The 22,659-nt window shown below is 41.7% G+C and overlaps 2 protein-coding genes across 4 annotated transcripts in view; one reads left to right on the top strand and one right to left on the bottom strand.

Annotated features, from left to right (window-relative positions):
• The window catches only part of IL7R (interleukin 7 receptor), a 30,528-nt gene extending 17,168 nt beyond the window's left edge, over window positions 1-13,360 (top strand). For both annotated transcript variants that reach the window (XM_032470922.1, XM_006194512.3), the window contains 6 exons: window positions 198-355; window positions 4,707-4,864; window positions 7,252-7,420; window positions 8,328-8,421; window positions 9,347-9,422; window positions 9,829-13,360. In XM_032470922.1, the coding sequence (XP_032326813.1) occupies window positions 247-355; window positions 4,707-4,864; window positions 7,252-7,420; window positions 8,328-8,421; window positions 9,347-9,422; window positions 9,829-10,332 (1,110 nt within the window). In that variant the 5' untranslated portion in view covers window positions 198-246 and the 3' untranslated portion in view covers window positions 10,333-13,360. The remainder of the gene's footprint in view (window positions 1-197; window positions 356-4,706; window positions 4,865-7,251; window positions 7,421-8,327; window positions 8,422-9,346; window positions 9,423-9,828) is intronic.
• Window positions 13,361-21,050: 7,690 nt separating this feature from the next.
• The window catches only part of CAPSL (calcyphosine like), a 31,809-nt gene continuing 30,200 nt past the window's right edge, over window positions 21,051-22,659 (bottom strand). For both annotated transcript variants that reach the window (XM_014567511.2, XM_032470943.1), the window contains exon 6: window positions 21,051-21,606. The gene's annotated coding sequence lies outside the window, so the exon portion shown is untranslated. The remainder of the gene's footprint in view (window positions 21,607-22,659) is intronic.

Consider the following 22,659-nt stretch of genomic DNA (forward strand, 5'->3'; position numbering starts at 1 on the left):
TAGTGCCTGAGTAAATCATCACAGATTATAAGGGCAGCAAAAAGCTATATTGCTTTCATAACTCTCTTTCTCTCAAGCATGTGCCTACCCTGTGGGTGGAGCTCAAGCCACACAGCTGAAATGTACACGTGATGCTATCCCATTCTATGCAGAATTTCCTACTTAAACTGAGACAAATTCCCTTTTTGTTTCTATAGTGGGGCCCTTTTGGATGTAAATTGCCTGAGTTTTAATAAACTACAAGAGATGTATTTCATCAAGACAAAGAAATTCTTACTGATTGGAGACAGCGAAATATGTGTGAAGCTTGAAAGAAAGAGCATGACTTGCAGGAAAATGAACATAGTCAAAATAGGTAAGAAGTTGTAAATGCGAGTATGTCATCATTTTTCAGATACCTGAAGACAGATACCTGTATCTGAATTTTCTGTATGTTAAAAGCAGACAGATCATGAGAACTATTTGCAGTAGAAAATATCAAATTCCCTAATGCACATAATTTTTTAAAAGAAATGAAAGTTTGAAGCTTATGCTATTAATTCCTACAGTGAGGAAATGTTGAGGGTCTTCAAACTCAACTATGAAAAAGGGTGATTGGCAGTTGCAGATTGTAGGAAGGGTTCATCTGTGTGAAGTGCCTAATGGAGCAAGGATTCCTGTCACTCACCCATATATGTCCTTTCCTTCCTCACCTAACCTTTTCCTGAATTCCCTATAATCTCCCCACTTACTTACCACATTCTGAGTGCATTTAACTAAATTATCAAGTTATTTTAAAAAGTAAATATGCCTTTTTGTATTAGAGTTTTCCATATGAAACAGAACTAATAAGATAGACAGATGGATAGATGGACAGGTAGATAGATAAATGGATGAATGGATGGATGGATAGATAGAGACAGACAGACAGACAAGAAAAAGAGGTTTACTTTAAGGAATTGGCTGTCATGATTGTTGGAGTTGGCAAGTCTGAAATGTGTAGAGTGAGCCAGAAGACTAGAAATTCAGGTAAGAGTGGATATCACATTCTCGAGTCCACATTCCACAGGGCAAGCCAGGCAGTGTGGAAACTCAAGCAGGGTTTCTATGTTGTATTCTTATGACAACATTACTTCTTTGAGGAATCTGTCTTTGTTTTTAAGGCCTTCATCTGATTGGATGAAGCCCACAGCATTATGGAGGGTAATCTGTTTTACTCAAAGTCTACTGATTTCAATGTTAGCCATGTCTTTCAAAAAAATACCTTCAGACTAGTGTTTGGCCAAACTACTGGGCACCATAGCTTAGCCAAGCTGACACATGAAACTGCCATCACATCTTCCTAGGAGAATTATTATTGAGCAGTGATGCGTAATTAAATCTGATGTGGCCTAGAATACTCATACTACACTTGGCAAAAAAAAGTAATAATAATTATATTACAAGTAAAATTACAATTTGAATTGCTAAATTCATCTGTATGTTTCCCTTGGTTCTATATAATATCCATATATGTAGTAAAATGAATCAGTAAATCCATTCAATTATTGGGTTATAAGTCAATATTATTTACCAATTCTCCATTCAGTTACCAAGCAAGTAAATCAAAACAGATAGACACAAAAGTTTTTTCCCTTACTTACAAATTTATGACACTGAAGTGAGTAAGGTTCTTTTTCAGATTCTCAGAGATACCCTGGTGGAGGGGAATGTCTAAGCCAGTTATGATGTATTAGTGCAATGGAATACTAACTTTTTGTATTCATTCTGCCTATGGAGATTTACAAGTGAAACAATACATATGGGGGGGAAATTATTAAAGTGATGGAAGAGGTACATTCTTTTGCTGGTTTTAAATAGTATGGCTCTGTCTCACTCTATTCTCAACCCCTTCCCTTCATCCTAAAAGAAAATTAACAGTAGGAGAGCAATACTCATTAGAGACAACAAAGAGAAACTTGGAACTTAGTCTTAGTTTTGTATCACTAAGATTGTAAAGAGTAAAAGCAGAAGTTCCATGTGTGAACAATTATCTTGTGAAAAAAAAAAAAAAGCCGAGGTAGTAGAAAAGAGATATTAAGCACAACCAATACGAATGCTGTCCGGGGGTGGGGTATGACAGGTATCTCTGAGTATGGGACACAAGCAGACTGGGTTTTGGTCATTTGGAGGTAAGGCTGCTATGGATGGATGTTCGGTTCGTGCACAGGGCAATATATCTAAAGGTTCACCACTTGCGTTGCAAATGTATGTTCACTCTAAGAGAGCAGGCAGGGAAGGCAGAGATTCCCAATTCTCTGGCTGAGTCCTGGAGACCTTCCTTACTGAAACTCACACCAGCACACAGGCCACGTGCTTTTTACAGAGTGAGCATGTGAACACTCACGGCATACCCAGAGGCTCCCGGTGCCACCTACCCCACCTGAATCCCCAGATCTCGGATGCCCAGTGCTCATAGAGGTCCACATTCTGTACCACCCAGCAGACTGAAAACCTGATCAGCTGCCTCATCTGAGCGGCCAGAGGGAGAGACAGGATGTGCACACCGCTGGTCACGTGGGTCTGTGAGAGAGTGGTGAGCACCCCGGGACGAGCAGGATGAGAGGCAGTGAAGGTGTGTCTCTCAGTAGCATCTTGTTCTGGTTCCTAATGTGGCATTCCATAAATAGAACTGTCATTTAAGTACATTTAAATTGGATGCTTCTGATGGAACCACAGAGCCAGAGCTTTGCAGCTACCTGCCCCACACTTCCACCCCTTCCTTAGGTGTGGGCCCCCAGTAAGACTGGAGGGGCAGCTCCCTGTCTTCCCACTCTTCATGTCAAGGTAAATCTATATAACAGTTCAGGTTGTGCCAGGAATAACTTAACTTTTTAAAATGTTACCTGAGGAATGAGCACCTTTTCAAAATTTGCTCACAGACATTCACTGGGGCTGGAAGCAGACCTTTTTGGGGAGAGCCTGAACAGGCCGGCACCAGAGAATGGAATACAGAAACACAAGCTAAGTGAAGGAGAGCGAGACTCGGAATCAGACAGAATTGGATTTAAATGCCATCCAGTTACTCTGCAGGAGCCTGAGCTGACGTGAATTAACCTCTCTGGGACTCAGCATCCATCCTCGTCAGCACAGTGGTGATGAGTGATGGCTGATGGAAGGCGGTGCAAGTAACACACTGGACACTCAGCAGGCGTGCAGCCAGTACTAGCCTGTCCTTCCCTTAATGCTTCCATATTGAGAGGCCTTGGGAGACAGGGATAGGACAAGGAATTCCATGTGAGAGATCTGGTAGCAAATGTGTCTCAATCATTTCCTTGAATGGAAGGTAGGGACTGACTTAGTTGGTGTAAGAGGGTTGACAGTACCCTCTCTGGGTCTGTTTCTCTACACCCACTACCTTGCCTCCTGCTTCCCTTTGGGGTACCTTCCCTTTTTATAGGGCATCTAAGGGTGAAAAAGGATAAACTTCCCCTTTCTTGAGACATCCAAGGGTAGAGAAGGAACCACTTCCTCTTTTTCAGTACCTCTGGAGTAAATCAATGCAGGAGACTCTTAGGAGCCACCACTGTGAGCAAGTGATTATGACAAGGGGGCCAAACTTCACCACACGAGCTCATTTTACTGGGTCAGCAAGTCAGTCTTAAAGCCCAGCTCACAGAGCCTAGAATCCAGCTCAGTCTGCTAAGTGAAATTTAGATAAACAAACACTCCCTTGTTAATGACAGGTTTAGGTTAGATTTTACCTTATATATCCGCCAATCTATCTGATTATGAGCCAAGCAAACAAGTGGCTGCCCCATCCCTACACAACTGACTCCCCAGGCTTTAGTGAGAGAGCAGCTGAGAGGCCAAGACAGGGAAGCCCCAAGTCAGTGGTGGAAGACGGCCTGACAAGCATGCGCTCCCAGGACTTCAGTACCTTTCTCAGGGTTTGTTCTACCCGAAATAATACCTATCTCCCTCTGACAGCATTTCATGTATGGTGCATGGGATCCCATCAGAAGCTGTGTGAGTCAGGCAGGGAGACGGAAGACGCCAGGGAGGAGTTTGGAGTTAACAGAAACAAGACTGAAGGAGGGGGCAGCCCAAGGTTACACGGGAAGTTACGAGCCAGGGCCCGGAAGCAGGCCCTCAGCTTCTACGTAGCTGAGATGAGGTGGAAGGCCCCCAGCTCTTACTGGAACAATGAAGACTCAAAGTTAAATACTCCTGCTTTGGGGAAAGTTAGTTACCAATTCTCTAGTACTCAAAAGGGGAAGAGAATCTGTTTTAGTATAAAGTTAGCACTAGCTGCTATAAACAGTAAGCACTAAAACATATCTCAAACACCGTAAGTTTATTTCTTGCTCACAGAAGAGCCAAAATGGGTGTTTCTAAGCTGTGGGTGGTGCTCCTCCAAGCAATACTCACAGCTCCTCCATCCGGTGGTTCCACTGCGACAACATGTTACTCCAAGTGGCAGAAGGGGACCGGGTGTGGGGTCACACATGGGGGACTTCTGGGCCAGGATGGGAGGTGGTGCACGTCACTTCTGCCCACATCCTGCACAAGACCACACCCAGCAGCGAGGGAGGCTGGGGAATGTAGTCAGGCTTTGAATCAGAAAGAAGAAAGGGTTTTTACTGACCCAGAAAAGGGATGTGATTTATCAGAGCAGATGAACTTTAAAACCGATCATTATTTCTTTGACTACCCTCCAGACTGACCTCATTTTTTTTTCTTTCCAGTTAAACCTGAGGCTCCTTTTGACGTAAGAGTCATCTATCGCGAGGCAGCAAATGACTTTGTGGTGACATTTAATACATCGCACTTGCGAAAGAAGTATGTGAAAGAATTAATGCATGAGGTAGCCTACCGCCAGGAAAAAAAAGAAAACAATTGGATGGTATGTAGGTTTTCTTTTTATACATGCGGTTCTTTATTAAACAATAGGAAACACTTCACTGTAAAAATCCGTAAAACCTTATAAGCAAACATTTTGTAAATAGGATCTATACTACAGTTAAAGAAGTAACACAGTTATTTATATGCAATATTGACAAATTTGGCATTTATTGAAAAGAAATTGAAAATTATAAACTCAGAGCTTTACTGTCACGCTCTTTGCCAATACCTCACCAGCACTGACGGCACAGCCCTGAGAGCACCGGTCCCCCCGATGCTGCTTACAGTTATACGCTATGAAATTTAGGAATATGTATATAAAAATATACTTAAGAAGAAAGTTACATATATAAATTAAAATATTGTAAATACATAAAACTATAAAATAGAAACTTTTTAATGTTATGTATTTTATTGTTTCAAAGGTACATTTACCTAGGGAGGATCCCTAGTAACTTTCTGTTCAAAATATGCTTTTTACTGAAAGAAACTTCCCCAAGTGTAAAGGTTTAGGCCTCACAAAATGTGGATCTTCTCTGGCTTGTTCTTTTCCTAGGTCTCATTTTTTTTTCTTGCCCTATTTTTTGTCTTTATAATGTCTCTCAGTATCTAATGTCTCTAAGTATCTAATGTCTTAGATACTTAGACTGACTGTATAAATTGAGAACAAATTCATCCTCTTTATCTGGGGGCCTTAAAAAGAATCACATTTAGCACAACTCTCACAGGCAAATCAGGCAAAAACAAAATCACCAAATCATAGCCACAGTTTAGTTTATGGGAGTTGTGGAAACAGCCTGAAGTAAGTAGCAGAGGAGGTGGAATGTTTTTCTTCATTTTTTTGAAGCCTGAGTTCTTAAATCCTTAAAGTATCAGCTTAATTTGCACCCTTCATAATCTGGAGGGTTATTTAGACTCCACAAGTTGCTGCAGTTGGAGTGGTCTGGCTGTCCCTGCAATCTTTTGGGGGAAGAAAGCAGGGGAAAAAAAGTAAAATGTCCCAGATTTTCAGGTTCCTCTGACGTCACTGGCTTAACTTTCAGCCTTTTTGTACCACATGGACAAAAAAAGAGGTGCTAGCTGCTTTCTCCAGGGGGAGAGAGACCCTCCTTACCCATACTGTTTCCTTTTCTCAGGCCAGGGTCAGCCTTGATTGTTTGCAGTTTGCTGCTGTATACAACTTACATGAGTCTAATGCCTGCCCTAGACCACCTCCCCCTCCTTCTGTCCTCCCCTACCACGCGCGCGCACACACACACACACACACACACACACACACACATACAAACACACACTGATGCCCTCTTCCAGTCTTCATCTGAAAATTGCATCAACGGGCAAGCTACTCTAGTAAAGAAAGGAAGGATTTTGAATAAATGGCACTAGGACAATCAGTTAACTGGGGAAAAAAAATAACTTACATGCCCCACTTGCCACATATAACAAAAAAAATTAAAACAAAAGATGATTTAGAGAAATTACATAAAAGTGAAACTCTAAACAGTCTAAAAAGTATGTAGGTAAATGTTTATATAATCTTGAGATGAAGAGGAACATACTAAGCATAGAACCAGTAAAATAAAGCAAAATATGGAAACTTGTGATTACATGAAACCTCATAAAGGTTTATGAACGTCAGCACGCACAATAATCAAAGTCATAAGGCAAATTAGAAATTAGGATTGAATTGCCACACGTACAATTGACAGATGGTTAATATTCTTAAAATATAAAGAGGTCTTATAAATCATTAAGAAAAGGACAAATGTAACAATAGAAAAATTAGCAAAAAATTTGAAAATGTCTCACAAAATAGGAAATACATAATTTGAATAAGTATAAGGAAACTAATAATCAAATATAAATGTAAATAACAATGGTTGTTATCAAGTTGTTAGAGCACTTTTTCCTCTTAAGGATGATACACATTGTTGGAGACTGTTGTCTCCGTATTGCTATTGACAATGTAGAGTGATATCTTTTTAGAGGAAAATGATCCTTGTTCACTAACCTTACCATTCCCTTTCATCTCCCCCTGCGATGTGAAAGGGGCGAGAAAGAAAAAGAAGAGATTGGAGTGTGGAAAGGAAGGTGGGAGCCTCTAAGTGATTTACATCCTCCCTGAGTGGGAGAGCCCAGTTCACCTGAATAAAGACCCATTGAACCACTGCCTTCTTTGACAGCTTGTAGCATCCTTTGTGAGCTTGCACACTCTGCCCCAAGTCTGCTCTGACTCCTCCGTGTCCAGGCTCCTTTTCCTAACCAGTATGAGAGAACCTCGAGATAGAGCCCACTTGACTAAGGACACTCAACTTGAAATGATTTGGGAGATGTGGGCAGCACCTCTTTTTCCATCATAAAAATGTAGTGGCCCTTTTTGCTCTTTAGCACGTGAACTTATCCAGTACAAAGCTGATGCTCCTGCAGAGAAATCTACAACCTGATGCAATGTATGAGATTAAAGTTCGGTCCATCCCTGACACCAACTATTTTGAAGGCTTCTGGAGTGAATGGAGTCCAAGTTTCCACTTCAGAACTCCAGAGACCAGTATCAGAGGTGAGAAGTGACTAGAGTCTGTTCCCCAGCACCCCTTTGTAGTGCTTGGCATGTCAAAGTGTGTGAGCGAGAGAGATGAAATGAAGCCGCAAATTAGGACTCCCTGGAGGGCATTCTAACTTACTTTGGAAAATGACCCTCCATCTTTCCCCATTTTGTAAAGAATATGCAAGGGATGGAAGTAGGACCCTTAGTCACTGATCAGCTGATGTAGGATGTCTGGACTCCACTGCTCTGAGTACTTCTTGGAGCTGCTAATTGTCTGAACAACATCCCCACCAACTACCTCCGCTTTACCAGTGTAGCCTGGGATCCCAAAGGCTGGGCCCTGTAAGTCCCCTCCAGGGAACACCTTTGCAGATGGCAGATGAACAGGCTGGTGTGTCTTTCCCATGCCTTCTTTCCTAGAATAATAAAGATATCCTGGAGGATTAGGAAGTGAGAATAGCCAGAAGAGCCAAAGAACATGGCTCAGGCAGACCCCTGGGACATGAAGTGCCCCACACATACCTTCCCTCTGTAGGATGAGCGGAATTGTTCTGCAGTACCAGCCTCCCATCCTCACCCTAGGAATTGCTGAGTTGCAGGGTAGAGCATCCGCTGATCATCCCCCTGCTCAACTTCTCTCTCTTGGTGGTGGAGTCAGGGATGGAGTGCCGTTACCTTTAATGCTAAGTCATGTTTACATTTCAAGTGACAGAGGTTCTGGACCTGGTCACCTAAGTCAGTGCCACTTACTGAAGCCAAAATTCCCCCATAAACACTAGTACATCATCCTGTGTACTGAAGAGCAACTTTCAAGAAATCATAAATGGGCTCAAGTCATTAAATAAACTCAGAGCATCCTGAAAGTCTCCTCCACCATGTGCTTAATGACTGCTAACCAAGATCTATTCTTGCATTCCAGGGCAGATGGATCCCGTTGCACTAACTATCAGCATTCTGAGTTTCTTCTCTGTGGCTCTCGTGGTCATTTTGGCCTGTGTGTTATGGAAAAAAAGGTGAATTTCTTTAACTAATCAAGAGAGTGGTTATGTGGGGTTCCAGACAGTCAGAGCTCTAATCCTATTATTTAATGAGAAAACTACAAAGGGGAAATAAGGCATTTCAGGAATTACAATGCCCAACATCCCTTCTTATCCTCAGGCACTGGTGAATTTCCGCAGTTAATTTCATAAAAGGTAAAAATATATAACAACATAGGGCTAGCTTTCTGCTAAATCTTCCCTCCAAAGTATCCTAAAGAAGTAGGCACCATGTTTCCAGAATGCCTGGGAAGCTGGAGGCACCCATAAAAAATACAGAATGTGTTTGAAGTCTACACTTTCGGCACACAAATTCGTGGGGCTTTTGCATTCTATCCCATGATAGGGCCATGCTTGTTTCATCATAAAAGTGATATTTTAGACATCACCAGTCAAGTTATTAATGTTTTAGAAAGATGTTCTCAGCAAAGGCTCCTATATCCCCAAGATGCTCCAGCTTGACAAGTACTACCCAAAGCAATTACCCTTATGTCTCACTTCTACCAAAATCAGAGCAGAGGAGTTGCTGCCAATAAAGAGAAGGAATGAGATGACAACACCTATTTTGGGGAGTAGCTGAGCAGATCAGAGTTTTGTTTCACAGCTAAACCATTGCCAAGCCTCCTTGCTCCTCCTCTCTAGATCTCTTTCCTGGGGGTGTCACACCATTTTCTTGTTCACAGAGTAGATCACTGGTAATGTTCTCTGGTCCAGCTCTTCCCTGGATTGGTAGGATACTGAGGCCCAGATAAGGCAAGTCACCATCCAAGGTCACACCTGGTTGTGGCAGAGCCTAGACTAGAAATCTGCTCTTCTGGCTGCTGGCTCAGAATGAGCGGAAGAATCTATTATGCCTGCTCCTTCTGCCATTCACTTCCTCTTCAATGTCCTCTGGTTTCAGGATTAAGCCTATGGTGTGGCCCAGTCTCCCTGATCATAAGAAGACTCTGGAACAACTGTGCAAGAAACCAAAAAAGGTGAGTGCTTCTCTCACTATGTTGGAGGCATCCCAGTAGCCAAGAATGAGACTGCAGGATGAGGAAGAGCTGGACCTCAAGTTTTGGTCTTTGGTGCGTCACATAACCAGGGTCCCTCATAAGATGCCAGCTGCAGGTTCCTGGAGGTAGGAAACAAAAATGAGATACAAGTCTCAGAATTTCCCAGGCCTCCCAAGGGCTAGAGGGCATGGCCAGTGATCACTTTAGACCCTGAAGTGTCATAGCACCTCCAGAGGCAAAGAGTCAGCTAGACCATGTGGGTAGTTCTCTGACATTCCCTGGTGAACCCCTGTTGGAAAGTTCTTTAGATCTTTTCCTGAACAGAACATTTGGTGATGTGTCTCTCTGGTGCAGTCTTAATGCCTTCTCTCTTTTTTTGGTGCAGAATTTGAATGTGAGTTTCAATCCTGAAAGTTTCCTGGACTGTCAGATTCATAAGGTAGATGGCATTCAAGCTAGAGATGAAGCAGAAGGCTTTCTGCAAGACCCTCTTCCTTCACAACCAGAGGAGTCTGAGAAACGGAGGCTCAGAGAGGGTATGCAGGGCCCAAACTGGCCCTCCGAGCATCCAGTCTTCACCCCAAAAACTTTCATAGGAGAATCACCATTCAGATGCCTGGCTGGGAATATCAGTGTATGCGATGCCCCAGTGCTCCCCTCCTCCAGGTCCCCAGACTGCAGGGAAGGTGGCAAGAACGGGCCACTCGTGCACCAGGACTTGCTGCTTGGCCCTGGAACTACAAACAGCACCCTGCCCTCTCCATTTCCTTTCCAGTCAGGAATCCTGACACTGAACCCTGCTGCCCAGGGACAGCCCACCCTCACTTCCCTGGGATCAAGTCAAGAGGAAGCATATGTTACCATGTCCAGCTTCTACCAAAACCAGTGAATTGCAAGAAACCCAAGACCAGAATCATTGTGATGAACAAAGATGACTGAATCCTACTCTCTCTCACAGCACAAAGAAGACAAAACTAACGCAGCCCCTCTACATGATCTGCAGGACTCTGAAACATCGCTTTGACCATGCCTCCCCACTTCAGCAGCATTCAGCAGGAGGCAGGAGCATTTTGCATCAGGCAACTCTGGTGATTCAGTTATTTTAGAAAGGAAAAAAGCAGAAAAGAGTAAAAGAAAGGGTGGGGGAAAGGATGGAGGGACAGGGGAAGCAGAAAGGGAGCAAAGGAAGAAAGAAGGAAAGGAGAATGAGAATGATAGATACCATTATTAGCACTTACTATATACACAGTGCTGTGCTACGTGCCTGCACATCTTGTCTCACTGCATCTTCACAATAATCCTGGGAGGTGGGTGCAATTATTATTGTTCTCTTTGCTATAGATGGTGAAACAGTGGCTTAAATTAACTTATCCGTGTCCCCCAACCAGCAAGGAATAGAACCAAGATTTGCTGCCCAGGAGTCTAAATGCAGTCCCCTCCGAACCAGGCACCTTTCTCTTACTAGGGACTGTCCCACTCCTGATAGCCAAACCTCACTAATAACAAGGTGACCCTATAGTTTATTGTCCAAACTGGGTCACTTTTGAAAGCAAAAGGGAAAGTTACAAGTAGTCACTCCAGGACAAGTGTAAACCAGGAATATACCAGACAAATGGGGACATCTGGTCACCCAAACCAAAAAGGCTATGAGGAAGACAGTGGGAAAGGAATGGTCTCATGATGTGTGAATCCAGCCATACCTACAAAAAGTGGAGAAGGCAAGAAAGAGCCACAAAGCTCATTTCATTTCATTTTTTTCTGAAAAAATACTCAAAGGGTAATCAACTAGAAGCCCAGAATTTCTATTAATAGTTGTCAAGAGCAAGATCTTCTTGCTCCCCCCACCCAACCGCATCCACTGATGATGGAAGAACACGTGCTTGACTCTGGACACTGGTGCATTCGAGCAATAAGCCAGGAAACAACCCTTCTATGTGCATAGAGACTACCCAACCCAAATTCACCTGCTGTCCTGATTTCTACTGCCGTGGATATTGCCACAAATTTCACGGAGAAGGCATTACAAGCATACGCAGTGAGTGAACTGACTGTGGCCATGTTCTTAAAGATATGGAGGAAAGACATATTGTTAGCATCTGACAAGTGTCTTCTTACATTTCTTGGTCTAGAATACGTTTCTAAAGTCTATCTATTCTAAAGCCAAATCAAGGCAGCGGAGCAGTGTCAGCTGAGCCTACCCCCACAGCCCCCCAAGGCCCCTCTGCACACAGACCCCGGCAGAGCAGAGGCAGCAGGGGGAAGGAAAGAAACACATCGGTCCAGGACTGATGCTGTTGTTTGCGAGTTTGTCCTCACAGTTGTTGTCTACATTTTACATTTTTCTTTGTTCTGTTTTTAGTTTGTTTTGGGAGAGACTAAGTCTTTAATTTTTAAAATTCTTTCGTTTACTTTGTTTTGTGATGTCTATCAAGAGAGTTTTAACTCGTGGACTCATGGGCCTTATCTGTGGGCTCAGAGGACTAATAATTGTCAGACCAGCTTATTCTTCAGTTGAGTGGTGTCCTTTCCAAGTCCTCTCCAAGTGTGAATCAGTCGTGCTGACTGTCAGTGCATAACCCCTTAGATTTTCTCAGTGCTTTTGTGTTTTTCAAAGCACTTCAGTGAGCATTATCCCTGTCATTTCCTTGACAGGTATTTAAGACAAATAAGTTTGGGACCCTGCCCCCATAAAGCGAAAAATTTAATGAAAGGCAGCTTTGTAAACAAATGATGATAGTAACACAGAATGCTATCATGGAGGCATGTTAAGAGTGCCCTGTCGGAGGCAGTCAGGGAAAATGCCACAAGAGTGGTGTACCTCTGCGTGGAGGAAAGGCAGAATCTGCCTGGCATGTAAGCAGCAGAAGGTATTTTCCACCAGGTGGACATGGGTTCTCTACCTTCGGTAGAAATGCGAGCCACGTCTCAAGGAAGAGATCATCACAGAAAACCTCACGCCCAGCCGAGCTCTCTCGCACCTTATCCAGAGGTCCTATGAAATACTTATTGTATTATCTTTGCCTTATGGGAAAATTCGGACACAGAGAGGACAGGTAAGTTATTCAAACTTACACATTGAAGCTGTAAGTTTGTATCCCTTGTAAACATAGACAATCTCTCAAAGAAAAGAGGAGCTAGGTCCAGAGGAAGATCAAGGTCCCTCCGGCTCTATACCCCTGTTTCAATGTTGTTTGGCACAGTTTATCATTTGAATTCAGTGTGTGAATGTCTGTCTGTTACTGGAGGCATGTAAAATCCATGTATCATACTCTTATGTAATCATAACTGCTGCTAATGCTTGATTATATACTCAGGGACAATGTCTAATGTAACATCGCAAATTTGTTCTGACCAACCCCCTGTGGTTTTTATTAAGAAAGAAAAACTCCTGGTCAGGGACATTGTATAAATCAAAGATGTAAACTGCTGATTCTGTATAACATAAAATGAAAAGAAAACATAAATAGGCAGAGAATTTGGTCAATTAAACAACCATGTCTGAGTCTAGGGGACGCTGGCTTACTGGATGGATTGACCAGATTTTGCCTCTCCCTTCATTCTGATTTCCAAGGGCGTTTGCTTCAGAGAAGCTAAGCATGGGCTGTTTCAAATGTGTATTTTCTAGACTTGTGTTTTCATAGCATTTCTAGAGAGGCGACAAGACTCAGAACTGGCCAGGAAGATGGTGAGCCTATGTGATCAGATAGCCGGAGTGATGTGTATCAGATGCCATTTCTGACAGCTCAGTGGTTTTTCTCTGGGGTTATTCTTAAAAATATCCATCGTTCACTACACTGAAAGTCTCTGATTTGACTATATACTTCCCACATGCATTACAAATATTTTGCAGAGCTGCTAAGTATAATTATCCGATGTGTGTGACAATCATATATTTAATTAAACGCTATAAAACTCTCTGCGAGTGTACTTGTCTTTTGTGAGAAATACATAGACGGCTCTCCAGAATAGGCCACGGTTCTTCTCAGCCACTGGAAATAGCCTGGCACCATTTGCTGTCATTTTTTTGGCTTGGATTTTCAGAACCCTTTTTTCAACAATTAAGTAATTAGTTTGCAAACTAATGAATTAACTGCAATTTGTTGAGAATCTGCCTTGCATCACTTTGCACTGTGCTGAGCACTGAGGATACAGAGATGAGATGAGATGTTCCCAGCTCCCAGTCACATGGGGACAAAGACACATAGAAATAGTTACGATGTTGTATCGTTACATTAAGTCACGATTCTGAGCTTTAAGCAATAGGAACCAGCTTTGGTTAATTTGATCACAAAAGGGATTTAGTAAAAGTTATGAGAGGGTTCCCAGAATAACTGGAAGGGCCAAAGAATGAAACATGGAGCCACAGAGTCACCCCTTATCTCAACCACTGGTACCTCCAGAAACTGAAAACAGCCACCTTCACCTTCCAGAGCAGACTGAGCAGCGTCATCCAATAGCTTCACATTATTGGCCCAGAGCTGGCGCCCATTGTTGACAACAACGTGCCTTGTCCAACATGTGCCTGGGTGCCAGCAATGGGAGTCATAAAAGAGAAGAGCGATTGTTTTCACTTTCTCCAGTGAGAGGCAGGGCTCTGCCTCATGGAGTGGGACCTTCCCCAAATATAGAAAGTAAGTTCTGCTGTCAGATGAGGAAAAAAAGAACGAGGACACATTAAGGAAGAAGCACCAAGAAGGGGTGACTTGGAGGACGCCGCACCCGACTGTGGTGGCGCAGAGTGAGTGGGAGTGTGCCAGGTAAGGTCCGGAGTAGAGAGAGGGCATTTCTGGGTAGAGGAAGCATCACGTTCAAAGTGATGGAGCCGTGATGGAGTACGGTCCATCTGGGGAGCTACAGATACAGTAGGTGACGTCTCCTTATCTGTCCCAGCTGGGGACAGTAGTGTGTTGGCGGTTACTTCTGAAAGCCAGACCTAGGGCACTTTCATAAAAAAAAAAATATTATATATCTGTGTTGAACACTTTATTTTAATTTAAAACATATGAGTGTATGTCCATCCAGCACTCTTTTGTGACAAGGCCAAGGCTGTTCCTCTGGGTGTGCAGTCACACACCCCAGTAACGCTTCAACTACTCTAGTTTTGCTTTCTTTAAAATGGAGAAGGACTTTTGAAGAAATCTAAGTGTAGCCACCTACCTTTTTAAAGATATCCTTCCATCCCAATCTTTTACCATCATGTTTCCCAACCTGTTTGCTAGCGATATTCTTTCAAGATGCCTTTATCAAGTCTTCTCAAACCACTGGAGGTAGTTCTTATGGATCAACAGGAGTCTATTTTTGGCATCCTCGCATTTCTCCAGCTCACATCATGGAATTATAGTAAAAAGTCCGACTGGCGTCCCCGAGTTTGGGAACACACACAACTGACTCGGTGAGCTTATGTCTTTCTTGTTGGGCACTAGAGGACAAACTGCCAATGGCCAAGTCTCGATGTGAGTGTCAATGTATCTCGCAGAGAATGGAGTGTGCTGGTCCATAAGGCAGGTGGTGTGGTGGAAACATCTACAGGCACCTACTTAGCCTGGCATCCCTCATCCAGAAAGTCGGCTGAGCGGTGCCTGAGATGGCACTTGGCAGAACTGGTGGAGTCAATGGCTAAGCATTTAGACTGACATGCCGGTCTAAGAAGTTTTGATTTAGTCTGCCGGGGAAGGGAGTACTGGGAGGATGTTAATCAGGGGTGTGGGACAGTAAATTTCATGTTGGTGCCAGGGTTTATGGAGGAATCTTATTGCACTTTGTACTTAGCTCTATTGTCAGCATCTGATCTGGAGCTGCCTAATGTGTCTGACCGCCACTCCGCCCATGGGCTTCTGAGTACTCTGGCAGAGAGAGCTCCTGACTTACTGGCTTTATGTCTGCTGCTAAACACAGTACCTGAAGTCTAGAAGGCAGCTCAACCATAAACATAGGATGAATGAATCAACATATTAGTAAGTTACGCCGTAGTAGTTAATGAACTTCTTCATTGCCATTCATGACAAAAGAATGCCAAGCCAGGATGCTCAGGCTGAGGCAGGCACAGCACCCCTGAGAGAGCAGCCCATCTGGGCAGCCATGTGTGAGGTGTCAGTTGTCTTCTGCATCCACAGTTACCTCCTCAGCTGCGCTCTTAACCACTGTAACCACAGAAGCGGAGAAACAATAGGGCGGGGTAGGGTGGGGAAGAATTTTCCAAAGTTTCATTTCTTTCATGAGGATCTGAATTTAATTTTGTTTGTTCACTTATTTAGTGTATTTTAGATGCGCATTTGAAGTCTAACCCAGCTTCTGAATTTGAATAGCTTGTGGCATTTGTGTGGGATTCGTGTGTTGCTTGCAATGAGGCAGCTGTTCAGACAAAGAACGTGAGATGCATGAAACCTGGTGGGTCCAAAGGACACGTTACCACTGCTCAGGACACTGGTAAAAACCAAATGTGACGCAAACAACACACAAAGCCCCTGAGGTTTGAAAAATCAAGTTTCAAGTCTGAATTCTGTAGAAGAAATACTTGAGTTTAATTAATCTAGTGGATCCCTCAATGATAAATTATGAGGATCAATTCCTTTCTACTCTTGGTAAAGATCTATCATCAAGAAGGAGAAAAGAACTTACAGAGACTGAGAAGGACCTTTTTTTATGACAAATTAGTTGTTGCAAAGTATAAACTGCATTAATCATTTGACAAAATGCAAAATAATCAGAAAACATTTTAATACTGAGCTGAAGATACTGTTATTCACTAATAATCGTGCAATACTACTTTTATATCCTATGGAATAATTAATTAGATGAAAGTTCAATAAATGCTTCAGCATGAGACTGATGAATATGCTATAAAATCCCCTTTTTACTTATTAATAAATTTTTGTGAATTTTAGTAGGAATTTGCCAAGGTAGGTTTGAGTGATGCTTAGGGTTTATTTTTTCTAATAAAATTCTTCAGCAAAATAAGAATGAAACATAAACCAGGATAGTGCTCAATGGGGAAATATTAAAGGTTATACTCCATTATATTTAGAGATAACACAAAAGAAATTCCACTGTCACCACACTTAACGTTGTCCTAGAAATGCTAGGAAATGCAAGCAGACAAGGAGAAAAGTAAGAAACATGTATATTAGACAAGAAGAAACCAAATGATGATTATTGGCAGATGAAATGAATGCATATCTGGAGAATACAAGGAGATCAAGTGAAAAAAAAAATACACTAAAGACACAAAGACTCGGAACTTTGATTACAACATTTTCAGAGATTGACTTATTTCTTTAAATCTTTAGTGAAACTTCATTACTAAACTAATACTTGCTTCTTCCCCAAAATTCAAGAAACACAGACATATGGGCATATATGTAATGTAACAAGTAAAAGTGCTACTCGTCTATCCCACTCATAATACCTAATAATTGATGTGTAGTCTTCCACATCTTGTACGTATATATATATATATATGCTGTTATTCCAAATATCACATGGGAAAATATGTGTTCAAGAAGAGCTTGCACAATTCTGGAGAAGAAAAGAATTGAGAAGAAACTAACTATAAGAGGGATTTTTACATTTTATTCACATTTTAATGGCAATCAATATAAATTATTATCATGATACACTTAGAAGTAAAAAAATTAAAGATATCCTTGGCTATATTGTCTTCTTTTTCTTTTCTTTTTTTGATAGAACAATCAGTGGAATGTAATAGAGAACCTGTATCCAGATCCATATACTTACAAAGGAATTTACTATTTCTAATCAACATAATAAAGGTAGATTATTTTTTATAAGGAGAGAGAGATTGAAACAACAAACTAGCCACTTGTGGATAAGAAGGAAAGTGCTAACCAACTTCTTATACCAAAATAAATCTTACATGGATCAAAGAAATAAATAATGTAAAAAATGAAAACCAATATGCCAGAAGACAAAAGTGAATCACTTTATACATTTTTAATGTGGAAAGCATTTTTAAATAAGATGTAAAACCCAGAAGCCATAATGATTGATACATTTGATAATAAAAAATTTAGAATATTGGTAATTTTTATTGCATTTTCAAAATCCACAACAAAAAGTAAAGATAAAAATAAACTGGAAGAATATAGTAGCAATATGACAAGCAAAGTGCTAAGATCCTTAACATCCAAGAGTTTTACAAGTTAATTAGCAAAAAATGGACAACCCAAGAGGGAAATGGTTGAAGCACATTAACAGAAGATTCACCAAAGAAATTGACTATAAAAATATGAAAATATGTTCAATCTCATTCAGAATCAAAAAATGCAAATAAAGTGAATTAAGTAGATTTTTGTCTATTAAGTTGAGAAAATTGAAAAGATTGCTAAACTTCCGTGCTTGCCAAAGGCATGGTGAAATAGGCTTTCTCATATACTGTTGGTGGGAGGATAGATTAGTACAAAATTTTAAGAGGGCGATTTGGAAATAGATGGCAAAAATTCAAATGTATGTATCACAGTAATTTTATAGCCATTTGATTAGAAATACAGGTTCCTACAACATCTCAGTTTCAGTAATTCACTAGAATGACTCACAGAACTCAGGAAGGCTCTATACTTCTAATTACCACTTTATTATAAACAATACAGATCAGGGGGACCAGTCAGATGCAGAGATATAGGGTGAAGTCATAGAAAGAATCCAGGTTACTCTTTGCTCTCCTGGGGTCAAAGTGTGTCAGCCTCCCAGCCCATCAATTTGTTCACCAGAAAGTATTAATGAGCCTCAGTGTTCAAAGACTTTCACTGAGATTCATTAGGTAATCATGGTTGACCAAACCATTGTCTACATGACTTCACCTCCAGAACCGCTCCTCTCCTCAGAGGTTGGGATGGCCCAAAGTTTTCACTCTAATCATGTGGTTGGTCCTTTGGTCTTTCTGGTGACCAGCCCTCATACTGAGACTACCTAGGTTCTTACCCTGGTTCACTCCCTTCCCATGATGTATTGAACCACAGTGATTAGTTATTCTGATGAATTCCCTCCAGATAAGGTCATTCTCTTTTGATTTAATTTTTCCCACTAATATGACACAAGAAAGTACCTGATTTTTGTTGTCAGTTCACTGGGGCTGACTGGAGAAAGTTATACTCTGAATCACAGGAAAATAAGACAGCCCTCAGAGCAATGGTAAAATCACTGTGATATTTTATACACAATGGATTAGAACATAGGTATATAAAATTACCCTAAAGAGACAAGCATCACCCCCAAGCAAGCAAGGCAGGCCAGATCTTGAGTGATTTCATTAACATGTCATATTAACATATCTAAAGTGAAGTGTATACCCCTCCTACAGGGGACTATTGACTAATGTTCAATGCTATGAAGCATTGAAAAGGGAGAGGTCAGAGAGGACGTCTTTGTTAGTCCCCTCCAGGGACTGTAGAGGAGAGATTATGGTCTCACTGGAAAATGAATGCAATAAACTGTTAACCTAATTTCATTAAACATTTTAATCTTTATGCCCTTTGTTCTAATTCCAATGACCAAATAACCTCATAATTATAATTAGGTTTCCAACAAGAGCTCTATCTCTAGGGAAAAGCTTTTCTCACTTACCAACATAAATAACTTGGTTCCACTATATGTGATAAGACATAGCTCCAACTCCCCACAGAAAGTCCCTACAGAGATGTAGATGGAAAATTCCTAGGTCCTGTGTCACAGGGGCAGATAAAGGATGAGTTGCCTCAGTGTTATGGCAGCATGAATATCAAGGCTTGGCATAGGTCCAAATGACAGGACTTGCTGATTAGAAAACAATCACCATATATGGTTGTAGAAGGTGGTTTTTTGTTGCCAGTATGGCTAAAGATAGAGACACCTCAGTTCTGCATGTCTCCAACCTCCAACCAAGCATGCCTCCTTAAGAAAATGGAAGGCAAGGGGACTGCTATTTCAAAGGTTATTCAAAAAGCTAGTTGTCCACTAAAATTTGTACTCTCTTGCCATTAGATAGATTTTAATTGGCTAGAAGATTTCCTGCCCAGGACTACACTTGGCAGCCTCCTTTGCATTTCGATGTAATCATGTGACTAGTTATCACCAAATGGACTGCAGTCAAAAGTGATGTGTGTCATATCAAGACCAAAACTTTTCAGAAAGCCCTTCAGCCTTCCCTATATCTCTTCCCCTTCAGTCATATGGATGCTATTAGTTGCAAAGCCCTAGAGAGCAGCAGAATCACAATATGGAGGAATCCTGCAACCCAAAATCACTACACAGAGGAAAGCTGGTCACTGACCATGAAGAGTAGATACATAATAGTGTTTCAAGAGTGAAAACTAAATATATATTGTGTCTGAGCTTTTGTAAGTGCCAAGGATTATTTGTTACAGCAGCTATCACTACCCTAACATACCACAGCTATATCCTTTTGCACTGCTGAATCATATTTGAGAATAAATTACTAAAAATCACCCAGAACTGAGAGAGAAGCTGTCATTCTCTCACATCCACGGATGAGGTTCTCTGATCTGGTCTCAACAAACATGAGAATTGCATTCTCTGTGGCAGATGAATAGTTTTGATGCTGGTTTTAGCATCAGTGTCTATGAGCTTGCTCAGTGTAGGTCTCTCTTAAAAGATGAGCCTATACTAGATGGGCTGGCAACTTCAGATCTTCAAGGCTGGAAGGCTGCAGGACTCAGTCCTGGACTATGAGAAATTCTTTGATTGAATTATCTCTGCATAAGGCCTCTTGGAAGAACTATTTTGCTGCTACACATGCTTGAGGGGCACATAAGTTTTCCTTAATACTTTCTTCGACATTCATGACTTTAAAGATGAAAAGAGGGTAGCCCAGCCATCAAAACTCGTAGATTAGTTTGGTTAAGTAAAGGTGAGGAAATAATAAGCCAAGTGCTCTGGAAATATCCAAGCTGGTTTCTCTTTACCCATCACTACTCAAAGTGTTATCTGAAGATCACAGGCATTAACCCCATAGGGAAGCTGGTCAGAAAGACTAAAGTTCAGTCCTCACCCCAGACTTCTGAATCAGAATTAGCATATTGATAAGATTCCCATACAATTGATGTGCTCATTAAGTTTGAGAAGCCTATATCTAGCCTTCTATCTTCTCCCTAACCCTCAGTTCTTCCTTTTATAAGATGAAGGGCCTGTGAGTGTGTACAGCCATGTTTGTTACCTAAGAAGCAGTAACTAGAGGCAGAGAAATGGGTCAGAAAATCTGATATCACCTGTCTTAGGGAGGAGCCTAGATGAGTGGGTTCAAAAGATAAATTCCCAAAACAGTTTCAAAGTGCTCCCCCCACCACCACCAGTTTAACCTAAAGCTCCAGAAAGCCTCCAAGACTTCTGATGGGCAATTCTCTTTCCTGGTGCATCTCTCTAATCCTGATAGGCTGATCCAGGAAGCAAGCCTCTCCACAGAAGCCCAGCCTTCAGCCAGGTGGACCAGCTGAGCTCACCTTCCTCTGGTCATGAGAAACACTTAGGTCCCCTGTTCACGCAAGAGTGGGAATTTACTGGGTTTAAACCCTTGGATTACACTATAAAAATAGCACACAAAAATTAGTCATTGAATTTCAGAATAAAATAAACTTTATTTGTAAAGTATTCACCAAGAGAAACATTAAAATAAGGAAGCTCAGGAAATTTTGTACAGAGAGCTGTTCCTCCAGCCCTTTTGTTATCACCTCTGCTACAGCCACCAAAGACAGCAGACAAATTGAGGGTGTAAGGAGACGTTTGCATCTACACTTACAAGAAGAAGAGCTATAATAAGTGTGCTATTTCACCTAAGAAATACCTCCCAGTCTCACTTCATGGTTTTCTTTCTTCCTTTCTTCCTGCTTTTCTTCCTGTCTTTCTGATTTAAAACTATATCCTCAGGCACATAAGGAAATGGACACGTTCCAGGTAATGAAATAAGATGACTGAAGGTCTATTGTTTTCAAAACGCCAGAGCTTTCAGAAACTTTAGTTTACATTTTATCAAAAATCTCTGGCATTGGACTTTTTAAAAACTCATTCCACTCTCTGAGAGTCCCTGATTTGCAAAAGAATTAGCAGACAAAAGTCACAATCCCCAGGATTTCGTCATCATTAAAATGAAATAGGCATCTGTGTCAATGGAAGCACTAACACCAGCATAATAGTTCAAAAAGTCTTCTTTTGAAACCTGAAGGGGATAAAAGGCAAGGGGAAAAGAAGGAAATGATGTCAAAATATGTTCATCATAGCAGAGCAGTTTACATTCTCCCTGAAGTCTTTTCTATTGAGTTTGGCCACCGGCCACCCAGCAGGCTCAGGTGAGTTGGGCAGGGGAGACTGGCTTTCCTTTTCGCTCGGAGACAGAACATTTGCAAGGGCCACCAAAAACCCATCTACCCACTGGCCAGCTACAGTTTCCCCACGGCCATCATTTCTTGCATTAAGATAAAAAGCCCTAGAGCTGGTATCCAATACAATGGCCACTAGCCACATGTGCCTTTTGAAATTTAAATGAGTTAAAATTAAACACAATGAAATATTCAGTTCCTCAGTCACACTAGCCACCTGTGGCTGGTGGTGGACAGCTTGGACAACCCAATACAGGGCATTTCCATCATCTCAGAAAGTTCTATGGGACAGTGCTGCTCTAAAATATAATCTGTATGATCACACTTGGGGTCATTATCAATACTTTAAGATAGAAAAGTTTATAGCATAAATGAACAGATAAAAAGCTCTTTAGTGAAAGGGAGTCTAGACCAAACATACAGATAGGGATAAAACTAGAGAATGGGGCACCTCCCAGGACCCATGGGCATTCAGGAATAAATGATGCCTGGGGTTCAATAGAAGGGTGCAGGGGATGAGCTGGATGGAAGGTGCTAAAGGCAAACTCTCCCAGCTTCTCAAGTTGGCCAGGATATGTGTTAATGTTTCATGGCTGGCCCTGTGCTTCCTACAACCGGCAATAGAGGAAGGAGCAAAAACACAAAGAGCAGTAATCAGCCCCTGGTTCCATCTCTCTCCCCTCCCTCTTAATCTCCCCTGTTCCCTAATAGCAGCCCACAGAGCAACAATATTCCCCACAGTCGTGGAAGCACCACCCAGAGGCCGGGTATTCTGGGAACTTGCTTGACCCCCATTAGTTGAGAGTAGACCAACCCTGCAGGAAAAGGAATAGTAACATCAAATTTTCAAACTCTCATTCTTGGCTGTCAAAATAATGGTTTGATGGGTAATT

The sequence above is a fragment of the Camelus ferus genome, chromosome 3, assembly GCF_009834535.1.
Source record: "Camelus ferus isolate YT-003-E chromosome 3, BCGSAC_Cfer_1.0, whole genome shotgun sequence".
Taxonomy (NCBI): Eukaryota; Metazoa; Chordata; class Mammalia; order Artiodactyla; family Camelidae; genus Camelus; species Camelus ferus.